This window comes from Salvelinus sp. IW2-2015, linkage group LG26, assembly GCF_002910315.2.
Source record: "Salvelinus sp. IW2-2015 linkage group LG26, ASM291031v2, whole genome shotgun sequence".
NCBI lineage: Eukaryota > Metazoa > Chordata > Actinopteri > Salmoniformes > Salmonidae > Salvelinus > Salvelinus sp. IW2-2015.
In genome coordinates this window covers 18,421,986-18,443,922 of record NC_036866.1, presented here as the reverse complement: position 1 = coordinate 18,443,922, position 21,937 = coordinate 18,421,986, and the positions used below count along the sequence as shown (strand labels likewise).

Sequence of the window (21,937 nt, the reverse complement as noted above, 5' to 3'; positions counted from 1 at the left end):
GAGAATTTAAAACCTTTTTTATAATAACATAGTATATGGGATTGATTTTAAGAAATTTGGCTTAATTAATTTGATTAATGTTATTGTTTTTCTATTCAGAGAAAAACTAAAAAAGAAACCCTCAAGGGTTTCCGTAAGGATGGAATGGAAAATATGGCACTGTACAACGTGACGGTCGGGAGTAGGCTACAGGATTGGAGGATTCTAAATTGTTTGCCTTCATTAGACAACTTTGTTCCAATATCTGCAAATCAGTGATATTTATTCCCATAATAATTCGTTATGGATCTATAGCTAAATCCAAATCTGCATTTTGAAAGAGTATTTTTATCATTATTTTATTAACCAAATGTGTTTATTTGTTTATTATGCTACTGTGCAGTCCACAAAACATGCTGTAGTAAACATGGGAAAGTGCCTAATTCCTTACAAGGGAGAGCAGGGAGAGCAGGCCATGTCTGTACTACAGAATGCGGAGCACGCGGGAGACTGGTGTTATTTCATAGTTGTGATGTCTTCACTATTATTCTACAATGTAGAAAATAGTAAAAATAAAGAAAAATCCTGGAAATGGTAGGTGTGTCCAAACTTTTGACTGGTACTAGCTTAATTCATTTGACTAATATTATGGTGTTTCTATTCCAAGAAAAACGAAAAACCCTCTGGGTTTCCATTAGGATGGAACGGAAAATATGGAGCTGTAGAACGTGACGGTCGGCAGTACATTATTGGGCTATTTAGCTAAAGAGTCCCTTTGTCGTGCGGAAGGGAGACCGGTTACAATTGTAAGTAGGCCTAATTTAAAAAATCCTACTTTTATTAGGCTGTTAAGCCTCATAGCCTACCTCAGCCAGTTAAGTTATATAGGTCTAGGCTCCAAAGAAATAGACTCCAATTAAGCCCTCTTGTTGTTTGTAAAGTCAAATTAAAATGAAGATTATTGTTGAAATGAATTGCTTGACTGGTGTAGGTTTTCTCCATATGTTGGTGTGCAATACTTGCATAACAAGTTAGCTATATTTTCAGCACCAGCCACTGTTCAACTCCTATTCAATGCGCTGTGGTTGCCACCAGTTTTTTTTTTTACCTTTATTTAACTAGGCAAGTCAGGTAAGAACAAATTCTTATTTACAATGATGGCCTTTCCGGATGATTCCGGATGATGCCGGATGATGCTGGCCCAATTGTGCGCCGCCCTATGGCACTCCCAATCACGGTCAGATGTGATACAGCCTGAATTTGAACCAGGGACTGTAGTAAAGCCTCTTGCACCAAGATGCAGTGCCTTAGACCGCTGCGCCACTCGGGAGCCATGACCAATATATATATAGAGATTTTWTTTTTTTCAGAACATTAACCATGTGTAGGTAGATACGTGTGTAGGTAGATGTGGAAAGATTTGTTGCAAGTTGGGGAAGGTGGTGGGGTTCACACCTAGCTTGGCTATTAGACAAGTCTTTAGTAAAGGTTGAATAGTTTATTGTTCAGCTAATAGCCCATCTTGCTACGCTTGTGAAAAACTAGTAATAATACTTTTTACCCTTTCCACATATTAAAGATTCCAATTGATAAAGTGTTTTTTGCCACAATCGGCCCCAACCCCAATTAAAACATTTGGGCACAGTCGATAGCGTGCTGGACTTCGGGCTAGAATGTTGAGGGTTCGAAACCTGCTGCCTCCTTGTTTCATTACATTATTATGCCTGTCTCAGAGCAAATAGCCTGGATTGTTACTCCCATCTCGTTCTTGCTCTCTTCCACGTGTCATTCTCCGCCTGAGTGGYTYGCTTGTGGGCATGCTGGCAGGATGTTCTGTTTTTTTATTCTGTATATATGAATTACAAATCAGCCTTTACTTAAATCATGTTTCTAGTCTATTGCATAGTTACAATGTGTAATCATTGATGTCCCAGGAGTGGTAAACACTGTTGAAGTGTATAATTGTAATACATACATGCAGACACATCATTCAAAGAATGGAGTTTGATACACCTGGTATTGAATATGACTGAAAAACTTGCTAAATAGCGATTTTTGTATGTCTCTACATTAACTAACATATTCCTCTCAACTGTAAATGTTTTCCTTGACTCGTTATGAAGTTATAATTACTTAAATTAGCTTCCACTGTAATGTTTTGTCAGCCATCTGTGCTGAAGAAAGTCACCAGGGACGGGTGGCTCGTGACAAATTCATCATTGGAACCACTCGATATGACTGGTCATATAAAAACCGTGGGACCCAAATGCATAATGAGTGCTCMAACTCCCCCTTGCGGTGGTCTGGAGCAATGAAGCCGTGACGCTGGGTACCTCTAAGTCCCGCAGTGTAAGCTCGCAACTTTAAAAGAGGAACCACTGTATGCTGATGATTCAACCATATATATGCATCAGCAATATGTTAATGAAGTTAATGAAGTCACTGAAACCCTTAACAAAGTGTCTGTTTTGGAATGAGTGACCAGTAATTAACTGGTCCTGAACATCTCTAAAACCAAGAGCATTGTATTTGGTTCAAATCATTCCTTTACTTCTATACCTCAGCTGAATCTGGTAATGAATGGTGTGGCTATTGAACAAGTTGAGGATACTAAATTACTTTGTGTTACCTTAGATTGTAAACGGTCATGGTCAAAACATATAGATCCAATGGTTGTAAAGATGGGGAGATGTCTGTCAGTAATAAAGAGATGCTCTGATTTTGACACCTGTCACGTTGTTCATAATAATGATGGTCGGACCAAGGCGCAGCATACGTAGAGTTCCACATAAATTTAATGAATAAAGTGAAACTTAAGCGAAGACAAAAAAAAAAAAGAATAAACGAACCGTGACGACAATGCAGTRCTAACAGGCAACTAAACATAAACAATATCCCATAACCCACAGGTGGAAAAAATTCTACTTAAGTATGATCCCCAATTAGAGACAACGATAACCAGCTGCCTCTAATTGGGAATCATACAAATCACCAACATAGAAAATCAAACATAGAATCCCACATAGAAAATATAAACTAGAACAACCCCCCAGTCACCCTCTGACCTACTCTACCATAGAAAATAAAAGCTTTCTATGGTCAGGACGTGACAACACCACACTCCACAAAGCAAGTCCTGCAGGCTGTAGTTTTATCTTATATTGATTATTGTCCAGTCATATGGTCCAGTKCTGCAAAGAAAGAAATAGTTAAGCTGCAGCTGGACCAAAACAGAGTGGCACATCTTGCTCTTCATTGTAATCAGAGGGCTGATATAAATACTATWCATGCCAGTCTCTCTTGGCTGAGAGTTGAGGAAAGACTGACTGCATCACTTCTTCTTTTTATAAGAAACATTGTGTTGGAAATTCCAAATTGTTTGCATAGTCAACTTACACACAGCACTGACACACACACATTCCACCAGACATGCCACCAGGGGTCTTTTCACAGTCCCCAAGTCCAGAACAAATTCAAAGAAATGTACAGTATTATCCAGAGCCATGAGTACATGGAACTCCCTATCTCCCTATCTTATATAGCACAAGTGAAGAAAAAAAACTAATAAAGCAGCACCTCACTGCACAATGCCTCTCCCTCATGTGACCTACTTGTGTGTATGTACTGACATGTATGTGTAACTGATGGATGCACACACACACACACTCACTCCATGTTATTGTTTTTAAATATATAAATTGTTGTCTTTTGTCTCTAATGTATTTTTCGTTATGTGTTGGATCCCAGTAAGACTAGCTGTTACCATTGGCATTGGCTAATGGGGATCCTAATAAATATATATTTTTAACAATCCACAGGCTAAAGATCACATTTGCATCAGATACCGTGGTGTGTGTGTGTGTGTGTGTAAATGTGTGCTGGAGTTGTGCGAAGCTCGGGATGAAGGGGGCAATTGGCAGTGGTACATGTACCAGACAGGGGTGAGCAGGCCTGGGTAGTCAGTAGCAGAGGCAACAGACTGAAAGGTGAGGGCCAACCAGTGCAGCATGCCATGGGAGTAACCTCGTTATCACACCCACTTGGGAGAAGCTTGTGTGGGGAGGCTTGGTATGAGAGGAGGCTTTCAACCAGATGGACAATATTTTATATAGCCAAGTATCTTGTTGACTATATTTATTTAAATTACCGTTGTATTTGGAATGATAATAACAAAAAAACACTTGCAAACATACAAACCGAAGTGCATGAGACACACGGGTTCAGCTGCCGTCTTGGTAGGAATGTTTGGATACCGGGACGATTGTAAGTGGTTCTTCAACTCGAAAATGCACTAGACTGTGTAAGACAAAATCCACAAAGAAAAGACAACAGGCAAATGCATATGTGTTCCCAATGTCTAAATAGTGATGGCAGGGCTAGTTCAAAGTGCAGTAGGATGTTTCTCCTCACAGGTGAGTGAATCAGCCCATGCGTGGTGAATAGCATTAGGTTGATCTATGTGTGCAGGACACAGGAGACCTGAATAGATCATGTGAGACAAAAGTGACAAGAACGAATGAAAGAAATCATCACAACAAAGGAATGYAGTTTGTGAGCTGGAAAATGAACATCCTGACAGTCTGAGGCAAGGTGCTCTCCAATCATCCTAGTCCATCTATTGACAGGGATAATGTGCCATTTCTTATTTGTCAGTWTGAATAAAGTTAGTGGGTCCTGCCTTGATGACTGTATTAGATTTACACTACTTATCCTATAGATTTTTGTAGTCTTAAATTATTACTTGGAATAAACTGATAGCTAAAATGTTTTTTTTTGTCCCGGAATGACATGCTAGCTAGTGATAAAGCTATCTTCTCCTGCTAGCTAGCAACAGATCTACATGTTGTAACTAGCTAGCTAACTAGCAAGCTAGCTACATGTACATTACTAAGGTTGCTGCGTTCTAAGTTGGGAGTAATTTTACAGCTTTCATTTATGGTATCAGCTTCTATTACTAAATAAAAAAGACTACCTGATAGCAGTTTGTCGGACTGAGATCTCTCCGTCAAGCTGTCACCAGCTATCTACTACCTTAGGTATGGATAACGTGACGTGATCAACAGAAATAGTACCATGGATTGTACATGAGTTTTGATCGGTTTACAGTTTAGTACTCAGCAGTGTTTGCCTGTCCATAACAGTTCAAAACAAAAAGCAATAGTTGACATTGCCAACAAACTTAAAAGTGTTCAGAATAAATAAATATACACAATGTGTTAAAACTAACTCATCCCTCAACAATCATTTCCAAGATGGCGTAGCAGTCAGACGTCTTTGTCTTTTAATAATTTTTTTCTTCACATATATTAAAAAAAATGTTTTTCTTAACCTCAACTTTAACATAGTGGTATGAATCTGCTATTTTCTTTAGTTTTGAACTGGAACGCCCAACAGCAGCTAGCAACTGCTAGCGGTCATCAGCTAACCTTTAGCCCAGACAACTCTTGCCAGTCTGCACAGTGCGATTCAAACCAGAGCTAACCGGACTATTTTTCTCCATAACTCCGGATTCCTAACGCAACATCTGAACCGTTTCACTGAGATCATCGCAGCTAGCTGTTTTGGTTAGTGATTATTGTCTTATTTCAGTGTAGAGCCTCTAGCCCTGCTCAATACGCCTTAGCTAACCCTTTAGTTCCACCTCCCACACATGCGGTGACCTCACCTGGTTTACATGATGTTTCTAGAGACAAAATCTCTCTAATTGTCACTCAATGCATAGGTTTACCTTCACTGCATTCACAAACTACCATTATGCCTTGAATCTATTCTACCGTGCCYAGAAACCTGCTCCTTTTACTCTCCGTTCCGAACGTACTAGACGACCAGTTCTTATAGCCTTTAGCTGTACCCTTATCCTACTCCTCCTCTGTTCCTCTGGTGATGTAGAGGTTAATCCAGGCCCTGCAGTGCCTAGCTCCATCCCATTCCCCAGGCGATCTCATTTGTTGACTTCTGTAACCGTAAAAGCCTTGGTTTCATGCATGATAACATTAGAAGCCTCCTCCCTAAGTTTGTTTTATTCACTGCTTTAGCACACTCTCCCAACTGAATCTAAATCCTGGCTGAATCCTGGCTTAGGAAGACCAACAAAACCCCTGAAATGTCCATCCCTAACTATAAMATTTTCCGACAAGATAGAACTGCCAAAGGGGGCGGAGTTGCAATCTACTGCAGACATAGCCTTAGTATCCAGGTCTGTGCCCAAACAATTGGATCTTTTACTTTTAAAAATCCACTTATCCAGAAACAAGTCTCTCACCGTTGCCGCTTGCTATAGACCACCTTCTGCCCCCAACTGTGCCCTGGACACCATATGTGAATTGATTGCCCCAATCTATCTTCAGAGCTCATGCTGTTAGGTGACCTAAACTGGGACATGCTTAACACCCCGGCCATCCTACAATATAAGCTTAATGCCCTCAATCTCAAATAAATGATCAATGAACCTACCAGGTACAACCCTAAATCCGTAAACACGGGCACCCTCATAGATATCATCCTAACCAACGTGCCCTCCAAATGCACCTCTGCTGTCTTCAACCAGGATCTCAGCAATCACTGCCTCATTGCCTGCGCTCGTAATGGGTCTGCGGTCAAACGACCACCCCTCATCACTGTCAAACGCTTCCTAAAACACTTCATCGAGCAGGCCTTTCTAATYGACCTGGCCCAGGTATCCTGGAAGGATATTGACCTCATTCTGTCAGTAGAGGATGCCTGGTTATTCTTTAAAAGTGCTTTCCTCACCATCTTAAATATGCATGCCCCATTCAAAAAATGTAGAACCAGGAACAGATATAGCCCTTGGTTCACTCCAGACCTGACTGCCCTTGACCAGCACAAAAACATCMTGTGGCGTACTGCATTAGCATCAAATAGCCCCCACRATATGCAACTTTTCAGGGAAGTCAGGAACCAATATACACAGGCAGCTAGGAAAGCAAAGAYTAGCTTTTTCAAACAGAAATGTGCATCCTGTAGCACACACTCCAAAAAGTTCTGGGACACTGTAAAGTCCAGGGAGAATAAGAGCACCTCCTCCCAGCTGCCCACTGCACTGAGGTTATGGAAACACTGTCACCACCGATAAATCCAAGATAATTGAGAATTTCAATAAGCATTTYTCTACGGCTGGCCATGCTTTCCACCTGGCTACCCCTACCCCGGTCAACAGCCCTGCACCCCCCACAGCAACTTGCCCAAGCCTACCCCATTTCTCCTTCACCCAAATCCAGACAGCTGATGTTCTGAAAGAGCTGCAAATTTTGTTGCAACCCTATTACTAGCCTGTTCAACCTCTCTTTTCTTATTGTCTGAGATCCCCAAAGGTTGGAAAGCTGCCGCGGTCATCCCCCTCTTCAAAGGGGGAGACACTCTAGACCCAAACTGCTACAGACCTATATCTACCCTGCCTGCCTTTCTAAGGTCTTCGAAAGCCAAGTTAACAAACAGAATCACCCACCATTTCGAATCCCACAATACTTCTGCGCTATGCAATCTGGTTTCCGAGCTGGTCATGGGTGCACCTCAGCCACGCTCAAGGTCCTAAACGATATAATAACCGCCATCGGATAAGAGACAATACTGTGCAGCTGTATTCATCAACCTGGCCAAGGCTTTCGACTCTGTCAATCACCACATTCTTATCGGCAGACTCAACAGCCTTGGTTTCTCAAATGACTGCCTCGCCGTTCACCAACTACTTCTCAGATAGAGTTCAGTGTGTCAAATCGGAGGGCCTGTTGTCCGGACCTCTGGCAGTCTCTATGGGGGTGCCACAGGGTTAAATTCTCGGGCCGACTCTTTTCTCTTTTTCTTCCATGGCCTCCAACTGCTCTTAAATGCAAGTCAAACTAAATGCATGCTCTTCAACCGATCACTGCCCACACTTGCCCGCCTGTCCAGCATCACTACTCTGGACGATTCTGACTTAGAATATGTGGACAACTACAAATACATCGGTGTCTGGTTAGACTGTAAACTCTCCTTCCAGACTCACATTAAGCATCTCCAATCCAAAACTAAATCAAGAATTGGCTTCCTATTTCACAGAAAGCGTCCTTCACTCATGCTGCCAAACATACCTCGTAAAACTGACTATCCCACCGATTCTTGACTTCGGCGATGTCATTTACAAAATAGCCTCCAACACTCTACTCAGCAAATTGGATGCAGTCTATCACAGTGCCATCCGTTTTTTCACCAAAGCCCCATATACTACCCACCCACTGCGACTCGTATGCTCTCGTTGGCTGGCCCTCGCTTCATATCATCGCCAAACCCACTGGCTCCAGGTCATCTATAAGTCTCTGCTAGGTAAAGCCCTGCCTTATCTCAGCTCACTGGTCACCATAGCAGCACCCACCCGTAGCACGCCGCTCCAGCAGGTATATTTCACTGGTCACCCCCAAAGCCAATTCCTCCTTTGGCTGCCTTTCCTTCCAGTTCTCTGCTGCCAATGACTGGAACGAATTACAAAATTCACTGAAGCTGGAGACTCATATCTCCCTCACTAACTTTAAGCACCAGCTGTCAGAGCAGCTCACAGATCACTGCACCTGTACATAGCCCATCTGTAAATAGCCCATCCAACTACCTCATCCCCATACTGTTATTTTTTTAATGTATTTTGCTCCTCTGCACCCCAGTATCTCTACGTATGCACTCATCTTCTGCACATCTATCATTCCAGTGTTTAATTGCTATATTGCTATTTTTCGCCACTAAGGCCTATTTAGTGCCTTACCTCCCTTATCCTACCTCATTTGCACACCCTCTATATAGACTTTTTCTATTGTATTATTGACTGCATGTTTGTTTATTCCATGTATAACTCTGTGTTGTTGTTTGTCGCACAGCTTTGCTTTATCTTGTCCAGGTCGCAGTTGTAAATGAGAACTTGATCTCAACTGGCCTACCTGGTTAAAAAAACGTGAAATAAATATAAAGAAAGAAAGAAACAGATCAATCATCAATTAAACTAAATCAGATAGCTCGCTACGGCCCACTGCCTAAAGTTCGGTAGCCGAAGTCTACGCCCCTTCGTCTGTGATTGGTCAACAGTATGGATTCTTTGTCGTCATTCAATGGCAAACGACTTGTTTTCATGCACATTTTTTCACTTGAGAAATACTGCATCAAACATCATAGACTAAGACGTCAACATTAATGACAGAATTCTTGATTATGCAAGGCACTGAAGTTCGCTTCGCCTAGCCCTGCTAGGAGCAAACCGAAACTAGTATGCAGATGCCTTAATAGTATCCCACCCAGAATACTCCACATGGGGTCCCTTAGGTGAGGAGTGTTAATGTCTCATCCTCTCCCTTTYCCTCTCGCCTYCTCTCCTCGCCCTCTCCTCTCCCCCCCTGTTCTTCCCTTTCCCTCCTGTCCTTCCTTTCCTTTCTTCCACTCTCCTCCTCTACCTCTCATCCTCTCTCATCTGCTTTCCTCTCCTCTTCCCCTGTCAGTACAGTAATTAGCTCAGAGACTCAGAAAGGAGGGAACAGATGAGCCCTCATGCAGGGCAGGAGAGAAGAAGAGAAGAAGGGAGGAGAGTAATGATGAAGGGGAGGAGCTGAGGGGAATAATGTTCAGGTGGTCTAACTCCTCTGATGGTTCAGGAGGAGTTCACTGTAAATGTCACTTTCTGCACTCTTAGTGCCGCCGCAGTCAGCAACCTTTCAGATGCTCCATCTGTGTTCCAAGCCTCTGTAAGAAAAGCCAAATGGAGGCCTGACAGCTCTCGCTCAATACAGCGCACAATCACTGCCGGAGCCAGATACCTATCAGTACACCCATCCTCACCTCATTCACACGCTCCCTCCAACTGGCTCTCTGTCACTTTTTATTCTGCAACTATCCTCCCCGGCATCTGCACCACTACAGTATATCCTCCTGTTCCCTCTGCATCTGGTGAAGTGGTGTATAGGGTGATTTGCTGATGCTCTGTGTTTGTAAATTGTGTGTTTGCATGAGATGAATACATMTTTTTGAGATAATAAAGATTAGGTGTCTAATAAGAGATAATCTCACTCTCTCTCACACACATTTTCTCTCTGTTCGTCCTTCCTTCACTCTCTGTTCCCTCTGCTATGCTCTGCGACTTAGGGTAGATGAAGGTGTCAGGTTAGATGGGATCAATGGGGGAATTGTCCGGACTCACGTTGGACAGCGTTAGTGGGGGGCCCAGGTTGAGAAACAGCGTGTCAGTTTTCTAATCGATGCCATAATTACTTCTCCTCCCTACAAAGGCCACCCAAGACCCCGCTCAATTGTTTACTCAGTATTTCCTTAATCTGCTGTTGATTCACTGAACAAATGACATGTGTAAGAGTGTGTGTGTGTGCATGTGAGAGAGAGGGGGGGAGAAAGGTAGAGTCATGAGTAAGAGGGATGGAGACCAGAAGTGCGTTCAGTTCGCTTGAATGTTTGCTATGTTGTGGAATTTGTTGTACTGAATGACACGTTTCCCCCAAACTTTCTTTTACGTTCTTGAACAGACTTTGAGGTATGTTTACTCCCGTTTGGTGGGTGTGGAAAGGTGTGGCTTGAAGCAATGAGTGACTTATTTAAAGGGCAGTGGCCATGCTGACAGCATTCCCCAACTCACAACCCAACCCCTCCCTTTTTTCAATTAAATGTTCCAGAATGTAAAAACGTACTGAACGCAGCCCAGAAGTTGAATGGTGTGGCTAGTGTATGACAGCATGAGTTTAAGTGGAGGTGTGTTCTGTGCATGAGATTAACGACCTTTAAAGTGCCATTTTGTCTCCATTCTGATGCGCTGCTGTTGGGGCTGCTCTTGTACAGATGACCTGCCCCTGTTAATTACCTCGTTAATGATGTTTGCAGTCTCTGGAGCAATGAAATTAGCAGAGGACTTGGGGCAGGCAGGAGAAAAAAAAGAGGGGGAAATGGTAAAAAGCTAACATTAAAGTGCTTGGGATTAGTGGGAGGGGTTCTGCTGGAGAACTCTCTCTTGTGCGGTAGAGGACACATTCTGAAAATGAATTCAAACAGGAATGTTTTAGTCAATCAAAAGGACTGGATTTCCCTGTGGAATAGCAGCTCAGAGAGAGAGATCATGTCCATCATTGAGCATAGCTCCCATTCCGTCTTTGTTCAAAAGCACATGTACATTCTTTAAAAAAAAGGTTATATCTGGAACCTAAAAGGTTTTTTTGGCTGTCCCCATAGGAGAACCCTTTGAAGAACCCTTGTTAGTTCCAAGTATAATTGTTTTGGGTTCCATGTAGAACCCTTTCCACAGAGGGTTCTACATGGAACCCAAAATGGTTCTACCTGGAACCAAAAAGGTTTTACCTGGAACCAAAATGGGGGCAGTCGCATTTTGGAACCCTTTTTTCCAAGAGTGTACTGTAGCCTATTCACATATACTGTATGTCAGTAAAATGTGACTTGAATTGGTTAAGGAGGACATTCGASTCATCCTTTGTCCATTGATGTAGCAAGATATGAGTTTCTCCTCACACTCATACAACTACCTCTAAAGTGAAGACTGACGTATGCTGACCTACTGTACACCTTATTACGCAGTGAAATTTTTCTTCCTGGTCTGTATACAAACTCACATCATATGTGTATGCTATAGATGTGTACACATACACATGCACTCATCCTTATTTCACCCCATACACACCTCATGTGAACATACACATGTTCTCACCCTATACAGCTCTATAACAACCCAGTGATTGGCCAGTCGAAGCTGCAACCTCACCTTGTCCTCATTGTACCCCAGTCATAATAATGTGTTTGTATCATGTCACCGGGCTGTACCAATTGCCAACGTAGTATTGTTCAGTGATAATGGATCATTCGTTACACTGGGGCTCATGGGAAGAGAGATGAGTTGACATGGGCAAGGAGAGCTCAAGGAGAGCTCAAGGATAGGCAGCCATTCCCTGTGTTCATTAGAGTTGTTCTGTCCTGTGATAGACTCATTGGCCACTCTGACCTTAATGACGTGCTGAAGTTGTTCTCTGTGTTATCCTCAGAACTGACAGTTGACTGATAGTCCCACACCCATTCCCAGGCCTCTCCTGTTCTACTCTCCTCTACTCTGCCCAGCTCAAATGAAATGAATAAACTAATTTTTGCATGAATACCGGTGGGATGGAAATGGCCWGAGGAAAGGGAGAGASAGAGAGAGGAGGAGGAGGTGGAGGGGGGAAAGCTGTTCAGCAGTCTGTCTTCAGTTCAACCCTGTCACATTCTCTGTTACGATGGTAATCATTCTCACTCAAAACGTTCTTTAAAAAGTTTTACTCTAACTTTAGGGAAGTTAGACTATTGGCTGAGCTCTAAACTCATATGGAGATGGCTACTGTGYTCCTCTTGAGGGTATTAACCTGCATTGCAGATGTCTAGGCAGCGCTCTGCCTGATCAATCATTGTTATGCTGGCCGATTTACTCTGTTTATTGATTGTTTATCTTCTGTTCTATTTTCCTACTGTCAGACATTGTTGTATACTGATTTCAGACTGYACTTATGAAACAGTGATACTGTTGAGTCCTGGTATCAGCTTGTTGCTGTGCCTGTCTGTACGTGTATACAACAGATGTGGTTTTCCCGAATGTGGATCTTGTAAAATAAAATGTCTCTCTTGCATACCTTGCTACATATTTCCTATTTGGGTAAATCCATTTGAATTCAGTCACTTTTTGACAGCACCCCTTTTGATTTGAATGAAACCTTCCATACATATTTGCCCATTGTAGAAGGGCTCAGAGAGTGACTTTTTGGACCTGAATGCCAAAACAAGAGATGAAGGTGCTCAAAGTTGACCTATTTTGCATACTCACCATACCATGAGACATCCATGTCTTCATCACTGGAAAAGATAAACGGTTGACATTGATCTAGTTAAAAAGCTTACAAACAGTGTTGTTGAACTATCTTTTGTATTGAAAATAATTTTTTTAACCTTAAACGTCAATGATCAAATGTTTTAAATATTTGCATATGTTGTAGCTTAAACCCTATTTTATATAATCTGAAGTTGTTGTGTTGTGCCCGCCATCGGTTGAGACAACATGCTCTTGAATACAGGGTTTTTAAATCAAAAGGAGGGATGCTGTCAAAAAGATTGAATTCATATGTATTTACCTCTTTCTCGCTCCTTATCTCTCTTTTATTAGTGTGAAGATGGTGCTGCTGTGGACTGCTGGAGACATCTTCAAGACGGCATACTTCGTGATGAACGACAGCCCGTTTCAGTTCTGGGTGTGTGGGGCCGTCCAGATCCTTATCGACGTAGCCATCCTGCTGCAGGTGCTTTACTATGGACAGGACATCGGAGTCAAACTGGGCTGAACCCTCATAACCKTCTCATACACACATGCTCTTAATCAAAACTTGTGCCTTACATGTCTATTATTTTTATTAGATAGAGAATACCAGAGAGTGTATGTTTTTCTCTTTGAGGCTATTTATTTGTTTTCATGGGTCATTTTTTGTGGTAGTTACTGATCGGTAGCAGAGCAGCCAGGCACTGTGTGTTTGTGTGCGTKTAAATGTGTTTTTGCTTTTACTATCCTTGTAGGGACCAGAAGTCCTAACAAGGATAGTAAAACAAAGAAAAAATTTGGACAAGTGGGGACATTTTGTGTGTGTGGGTGACTCCATTGTGTTTTTAAGATTAAATATAGACATATGTATGTGTTTGTCAGTGTGTGTCGCCATGGGCATTCGTGACACTTAGGAGCAGGGAAACGCCACAGAATGTACACATTACAGTATATCTACAGGAAGCATGGGCCACATTCATCTCTAAAACAGCTATTTCTGGACAGTTTATATATGCTTTGTCTTACCATCACAGACGGGAGGTTTCTACTCACCAGGAAGAACTGCCTTTGACTCAGAGGGAAAGGAGAATGAACTRTATTGCAAAATTGGATACTTGGTATCACAGCTATCTAAATCAACAATTCTCCATTCTGTCTTATCACCCACATACAGCACAATTATATAAGGATCCATTAAAACATACTGTTAGTCTTGGATTTTTCCTTTAAGCTTTGCTAACGAGTRCTCCTGCCATACTGAAGACGTTTCAATGGTCAGTTGTGAGGGAACATTGTAGAATAAGTTGTTATGGTATTCTGAGTCTGGTCATTTAGAGAGAAAATAATGGAGACTTCCCGGCTCATTTAGTCTGTGGTCACATCAGTGTCGGTCGTCAATTTCATGCTGTTTAGTTTTACTGAGAACTATCTGAGATGACTGAGCTGTGTCTTTTGGTTGGGAACAGCTTTATTATCATCAGAGGGACATTTAGTTTTCTCTCATTTGACGCCAGTCATGACCATCACAGTCCTCCTAAATGGTTTAACGCTATAGAGACCCTGCTGGAATGAAGAAAGAGATAGATGGATGATCAGCTGAATGAACGTCTGTGCCTGCCTGCCTGTCTTCCTCAGATGTGACCTTTATGCATGGCCAGTCTATATGTGGCTGTGGCCTCCCAGGGCTGAGACTGTGGCAATAATTTGCGTGGCTAATGTTTGCACAGCATGCAGAAAGACCCCCGCCCCGTTAGGTTTCCCATCAGTAGCTGACAGCCCTTCCTGCCTCTGCTTGGCAGTGTGAAGCTGAAATCCAGGGCAGATACAGGTAACTGCCAAAATAAAGGAAACACCTCCAAAAAAGTGTCTTAATATGGCGTTGGGACACCACGAGCCAGAACAGCTTCAATGCACCTTGGCATAGATTCAACAAGTGTCTTGAACTCTATTCGAGGGATGCGACACCATTCTTCCTCGAGAAATTACGTAATTTGGTGTTTTGATGGTGGTGGAAAATGCTGTCTCAGGCACTGCTCCAGAATCTCCCATAAGTGTTAAATTGGGTTGAGATCTGGGGACTAAGATGTCCATGGCATATGGCTTACATCGTTTTCATGCTCATCAAACCATTCAGTGACCACTTGTGCACTGTGGATGGGTGCATTGTCATCCTAAGGGAGAATAGCCATGGTAGCCAAAATAATGGCCTGCCCAGCATTTCTATACAGGACCCACACCTGTGTTTAGGCACCTGCTTTCAATATGCTTTGTATCCCTCATTTACTCAAGTGTTTCCATTATTTTGGCAGTTACCTGTAGATTGCCTGTAAAAAGTGTGTGATGCCATCCTCCAGATAAAGAAAATAAATGTAGGCTTGGCTTGAATTCTATTCATTTCAAGAGGTGTTCATTTAGGTAGCTTAAAGGACCATACTCAAATCTAACGAATGGGCGTGTTCCTCTGCCAAGGTGTTGCTGACGCCGCCAGATCTTACAACGCCTGGAAAGGTATTATATGTATCAGCTAACCACATCATATATTATAGCAATCTGTCAGTCGATGACACAGTCAATGACTTGGCATGAAAACACTGGTTGATGCATGCAATATCTAAGCAGGGGAACACAACCAAAACCTACCCCCAATCCCCAAATGATTTGATTCTGCATTTTTATGACCTGTATGTTCACATGGTTTTATTGTTTATAAGTATACTTGGCAAAAACAATGACATTATTTATCATCATTCGTATATTGCCATATTATAGTCAGTTAGTACAAGAAGGCTTCTTGTGTTGTTTTCTTATTGCGTCTGTATCCTATCAGTTGCTTTCTTGTGATGTTTTCCCATAAGCTCAGATTGTCTGTGTGTTAATGTGTTCCTCCCTATGTTTAATATACTGGGTACGGCTAGCCAGCCTTGTATTCCCCAGGAAATGAGGATAACCCTTCCAATGACAATCTATCAAACAACTCTTTATAGAGTATATGTTTTTGCCTTTAAACTTCAAACATACTGAAAGTATATTCATTGTTTTTGATATGTGTTTGGGATATGTCCACATAGTTTATCTATGTGCTTTGTGTGGATGTCAGCTACTGTCAAAATGTTCCCAAAAAAGACACATCTCAAGACTTTTATCAAACGGTGCTGTAATTACAGTTTGGTTGTAAAAAATGTTTTACAGATGAAATATCTGCATGGATAAACACTGTTTTAAGTTTTAACATCAAAAGAGGTACTTTCAAAATTGTGAGCTATGCCAAAGCTAAAACTACATCGGAAATAATATATAAATGTGTTTTATTGTAAGATCAGTTACTGTCCAAGTGGTCAAATTTACCAAAGTCTGTTGTAGGAAATAAAATTAAAGTGTGTATCTAGGAAATGCTTGTATTTACCCAAACATTCGTTCTTATAAACCATTCATAGCAACACCTGGTCATGTGTCAGATTTCTGTAAGGTGATGTGTGTACAGAGTGAGGCGACGGCCAAGTATTTATTTGTGTCGGTTTGATGAGAGTAGGAATACCTGCCTGTGAAACACTGTTCAAATCCTATATTCCAAGCCTCTTCTCCCTGTCATGGTGCAGATGAACTGGGAGATGAATATTCATTAAGAAGCTTCTTCTCCACTCCTGGGTAATGTATTACCATAGCTCCCTATAGGTCTATGTAGAGGAGGTCCAGGGGGACCGTATGTCCAGGAGGGAGWTTGGTAGAACATTAAATATTAAAACCTGAGGGAGGGAGGGTCTCTAGATTACAGATGAGATATGTCTCTCCTTTCTAATATTCTACATGTTCCGCACTTCTAGACAGGCTCAGCCATTAATGATGTTGTGTCACATTGTCAATGCTGGGTAATCATCCTTGACTCTGGGCCGAGGTGTGCAGGGTGGGATAGGGGTATTTGATATTTTATTAGGATCCCCATTAGCTTTGCAAAAGCAGCAGTTACTCTTCCTGGGGTCCACATAAAACATGAAACATGACATAATACAGAACATTAATAGACAAGAACAGCTCAAGAACAGAACTATATAAATTTTAAAAAGGCACACGTAGCCTACATATCAATACATACACACAAACTATGAAGGTCAAATAGGGGGTGTTGCTTTATCTGTTTTTTAAACCAGGTTTGCTGCTCATTTGAGCAATATGCAATGATGTCTCTATATAATACTGTACACTTTCTTGAATTTGTTCTGGATTTGGGGATTGTGAAAAGACCCCTGGTGGCATGTCTGATGGGGTAAATGTATGTGTGTCAGAGCTGTGTGCATGTTGATTATGCAAACAATTTGGAATTTTCAACACACGTAAAAAGAAGAAGTGATGCAGTCAGTCTCTCCTCAACTCTTAGCCAAGAGAGACTGGCATGCATAGTATTTATATCAGCCCTCTGATTACAATGAAGAGCAAAACGTGCCGCTCTGTTCTGGGCCAGCTGAAGCTTAACTAGGTCTTTCCTTGCTGCACTGGACCACACGACTGGACAATAATCAAGAATAGACAAAACTAGAGCCTGCAGAACTTGCTTTTTGGAGTGTGGTGTCATCTTCACAACCATTGAATCTATATGTTTTGACCATGACAGTTTACAATCTCAGGTAAGGCCAAGTAATTTAGTCTCCTCAACTTGTTCGACAGCCACACCTTTTTTACCAGATTCAGCTGAGGTCTAGAACTTAAGGAATGATTTGTCCCAAATACAATGCTTTTAGTTTTAGAGATGTTCAGGACCAGTTTATTTCTGGCCACCCATTCACTACTATTTTTCCCGTCTGAGATTAAGTTTGGAGTGGAAAAATAATCTTCTGTGTAGAGATTTATGTTTGTATTAACTGGCTGTTACAGGTGGTGTCCCACAGAAAACGTAGGCTCCCAGAGTGCAGTGTGTATTTATCACAGGAAAAGGCTAGATGTGTCATATTTCAAGAGGAAATTGCTGTTGTGTCCGAGTCAGTAAGCAAGATGGAAGTAAACAGCTAAGCAAAACAAGACTTAGTGACGGGTGGATGTGGTTTTTTGATTGGAGAGATGTGGCTTGGGGCTAAGATACTGCTCTTTCTACTCTGAAAGGAAATCAAGGACTTAGAGATTACCTCAACACTAGATATGGGAAGCGAAATGTAGTAGTTGCCTGGCTACTCAGACTCCTTGCTCAGGCCAAACGCTCCGCCACGCCCACAACATTAGTTTCCTCTCCAGAATGAGTCTGGATTTGAGTACCTACCCGAACCTTCACCGAATGTAAACACATTCGGGGACGTCTGATTGGTACAGAAACTGATGAGTTGGGCCAGAACCAGAACACACGTTGGTAAAGTGGCGATTTGACAATGTGTCATTGGCTTTGATACTCTGATTGGTTAGAGATTACTTTGTTTCGTATAATGACCCTTGTGCACCTCATCATAACAAACTACTTCAATGATGGCAGTCTCAGACTAAAGTATGTAGCGAACAACAGAGCAGTGGAACAATTTAGTTTGAGTCAGGATGAGTCAGGRTAATGCAGAAGTATTTTGTCATGCAACACATTCTGCAGGCGACTCTTCTCCAGGCCATCAACTCAAATCAAATTGTCTATGAAGTTATGTGACGAACAAGGCTGTCTTCTCCATCGCCGTTCCCCATTTCATGTTCACTCCTCCAGGCATGTTAACAACTCTGTAATAACCTGAAGATCCCACCATCTACCATTTATTTACCAGGCCAACCACCCCTTAATAACCCATTACTGCCTGGCCCTGGGTAATGAATGACGTGGGCAGACACAGTGGATGTGGGGAGGTAGAAAGGCACAGGAGTCATACATTTAAACCTTCCTAAGTGCCCCTCTCTCTGGGCCCGGGCTAAATGACTCAATATGTTAGTGTAATGAGAAGGGCCATGCGAGAGGCTGGGAGAGAGAGGGTGAAATATCTGCCCTGTCACTGGACTGCAGCTGCTCGCCTGACTGGAACGTTGGGGTTGTTTCCCATAAGTTTCCAGGATTCAAGGGGAGGTGGAAGCCATGCATTTTTCTCCTTATTACTTTAGCTTTCGCTGCTCTTTTTTCCTCGTTGGTATGAAAGGTCACGCGTCGATCCACGCACACCAGCTGTTTCTCCCTGCAAAGACAAAGTAGAGCAGCAATCTTAGCAGACAGGGAAGTTGCTCTTGCTGAAACCCTCACACTGTGCTCCACTCCTTCATCTGCTCAGTAGAGCTTTTCCCTGAAGTGGAGAGACCACCAAGGCTTTTCTCCTTCATACACCATGTCAACGCCTCATAAATGCATCCCCTAAGCAATTAGCCCTGAATTAGATTGAGGTCAATTTCAGTGATTCCCAGTAGACTCCATTCCATTGTGTTTCAGTTTTTGTGTAATATTTTAATCAATTCCAATTTCTCTCCCACAGTTTCCAATTATTTTTTATAAATTCAAATTCAAATTGAACAACCTCTAATCGGGCGGTTAAACATACCACTGTGACTCCATTGTGATGTGTGGAATATTAATCTGGTACAGGACCTATTTCTGCTCTCAGGTAATTATAACTCCCATTCATGCACTTTATAAGTTTATGATGCAGCACAGGCCTCCCTCTGCTGCACAATTCTCCCCCTGTAATAAAAAAAGAGCAGTTTAGGAATTTGAGCATGGTGGTGATGCATATATCAATKTAACTGATATGGGTCATAACCATCACCAGGCTGTGAGTATTTCACTCAAACGGGAAGCAGGGACATTCCTGAGAGTCATGGCTGTCACAGGCAATAGGATCCAAACACCCTTACTGTGGGACCAGGGAGGTAAATGGAACAGAGGGGTTGGCTGTGAATTTTTGCCTGATAATTTACTGCTGTGTATTTTGGGTTTGATCAGTAGGTTTCTGCCAGTGCCAGGAAACATGTGATGCACAAATGTTGGTGATGCTCTTGAGATGTCCTCTCTTCTATAGCCCTGAGAAACTGGCATGGGACGGTGTCAAGGGCTTGCTGGGAAAACTCCTGAACTCTTCACGTGCCCAATGCCAAAGTGGTCTTTTTACCCCCTTATACACCTCTCGCTAATGGAGAATAATTGCACATGCTACCTATCTAACACACACACACACACACACACAAACACTGCCTTGCTTTAACCTCTGTAACAATGACGTGTCAATAATTATGGCATACTGTGTGTCATTTGTATTGAAAAGGCAGTTCCCCCTTCACTCTTCCCTCTGATGTTTCTGGTCCCAAGAGGAAACACTAAGATGTAGTTAACATGATTTGGTTCTTTAGAGCAGGTCCTTTGTAGTTAATGCATTGGGAGCATGTTTGTTAGTAACGATGGATAGGCAATTTCATTTCTGTGCTCTTAACTCTTAACTTACATCAAGTTAATGGTATATTGAAATAGAATATTAATTGAATACTACTGACAGGCTTCCAATCAAATCATATTTGAGTGTGTCCTCTGTGACAATGTGACAGGTCTGTGACAGTTCAGTGTTGGACTTTGTGTACAGTATTTTGTGGCTATGTATGAATAGCCATATTAACATATATTAATTTAGTTTTTTTACATCAATAATTGTATTTATTTTAAAAGTGTAATTTTTTATATAAAAAAATATATGATAATGACCTTCATGGGGGCGGGATTACATGCTCCTACATACAGTCGCTAGTGAAAGTCTACACACCCCTTGCAGTCTTCACATTTAGCTGCCTTAAAATGTCATCAAAATAATATTGATATAAAAATGTCTCACAAGTACTCCTTTAGAAAAGATAATGTCTCAGAAGTCTTCCCTGACACCAATTTTGTCATCTGAACACACTCTCTCCATMCAGAGACTTAATCATCCAGTGTCTTCGCACTGTGGCTCAAAGTCACAGTAACAGCCAATCAGTGAGAAGAGGGATGTCTAGGTTGCCCCTCTCCCACCACTGCATTATTTTACTAAGCATGTTTGGGGTGACTGCTGTCACAAAGCACCTCACCTCACCCTAAACCCAAACTATACAGTAGGACTACAGTGCATCAATTTTAGATTGAATCCCAACCACAACACTGTAGGACTGACAGGCACAGCTGGCATGTAGGATAAAATAGTCTGCTATTGTAAGTAGGGTTTTATTCTCCTCTGTTTGCAGGATGCTGCTGAAGGGCCCTGCCCTGCTTTAGGGAGCAGGTCGCCTGTCATCTCGGTGGCCACCTGCTCCCTAACACCTGCGGAACACAGCGGGCCACAGTGGTGCCTACCCCACCTAACCTCCCGCTAGCTACRATATCAGACATGCCTGATGTCCATCTATGCAGTACTCTCTCTTTAAACGGTCAGACTCTCTTTTTCCACTATCTCATCCCGTGTGACTTTTCTCCTTTTTTGATAGGCTAGAATGACTGCAACACACATACACTTTAGGGAATGCACGTGGGCATGCAACACACACACACTCACACACACACTAGACAGAAGGTGGGAGGAGGTTTTCCTCCCCTCACCTGGGTTTTGCTAAAAAGAGACATATTTTCTCCAGTATTACTCACCCTTTATGGCCCTTTTATCCCAAGTGTGAATTATTAACCACTCTGATACACACAGGAAAGAGGGAATCAATGCTGCTCCAATGGTGCAACTCTCTTCAGTTTTTGAGGAAACTTTATTTGTTGTTTTAATGTGACAGAAGTCCATCTATATATGTATTTTGTAGATGGTTAAGTTTTTTGGGCCTACAGTGCCTTCAGAAAGTATTCACACCCCTTGACTTTTTCCACATTTTGTTGTGTTACAGCCTGAATTTAAAAATKGATTAAATTGAGTKTCTGTGTAATTGGCCTACACACAATACCCCATAATGTCAAAGTGGAATTATGTTTTTTGATAAAATWAAAWAAAWTAATTAAACATGAAAAGCTGAAATGTCTTGAGTCAGTAAGTATTCAATCCCTTTGTTATGGAAAGCCTAAATATGTTCAGGAGTACAAATGTGCTTAGCAAGTCACATAATAACTTYCATGGACTCACTCTGTGTGAAATAAGAGTGCTCAACATGATTTTTGAATGACTACCTCATCTCTGTACCCTTAGAGGTCCCTCTGTCAAGCAGTGAATTTAAAACACAAAGTCAAACACAAAGACCAATGAG

At 42.0% G+C, this 21,937-nt stretch overlaps 1 protein-coding gene across 2 annotated transcripts in view; it reads left to right on the top strand.

The window, feature by feature from the left end:
- Positions 1–16,233, top strand: part of LOC111952781 (solute carrier family 66 member 2-like) — a 90,708-nt gene extending 74,475 nt beyond the window's left edge. For both annotated transcript variants that reach the window (XM_023971686.1, XM_023971687.1), the window contains exon 5: positions 13,148–16,233. In XM_023971686.1, the coding sequence (XP_023827454.1) occupies positions 13,148–13,322 (175 nt within the window). In that variant the 3' untranslated portion in view covers positions 13,323–16,233. The remainder of the gene's footprint in view (positions 1–13,147) is intronic.
- Positions 16,234–21,937: the final 5,704 nt, after the last annotated feature.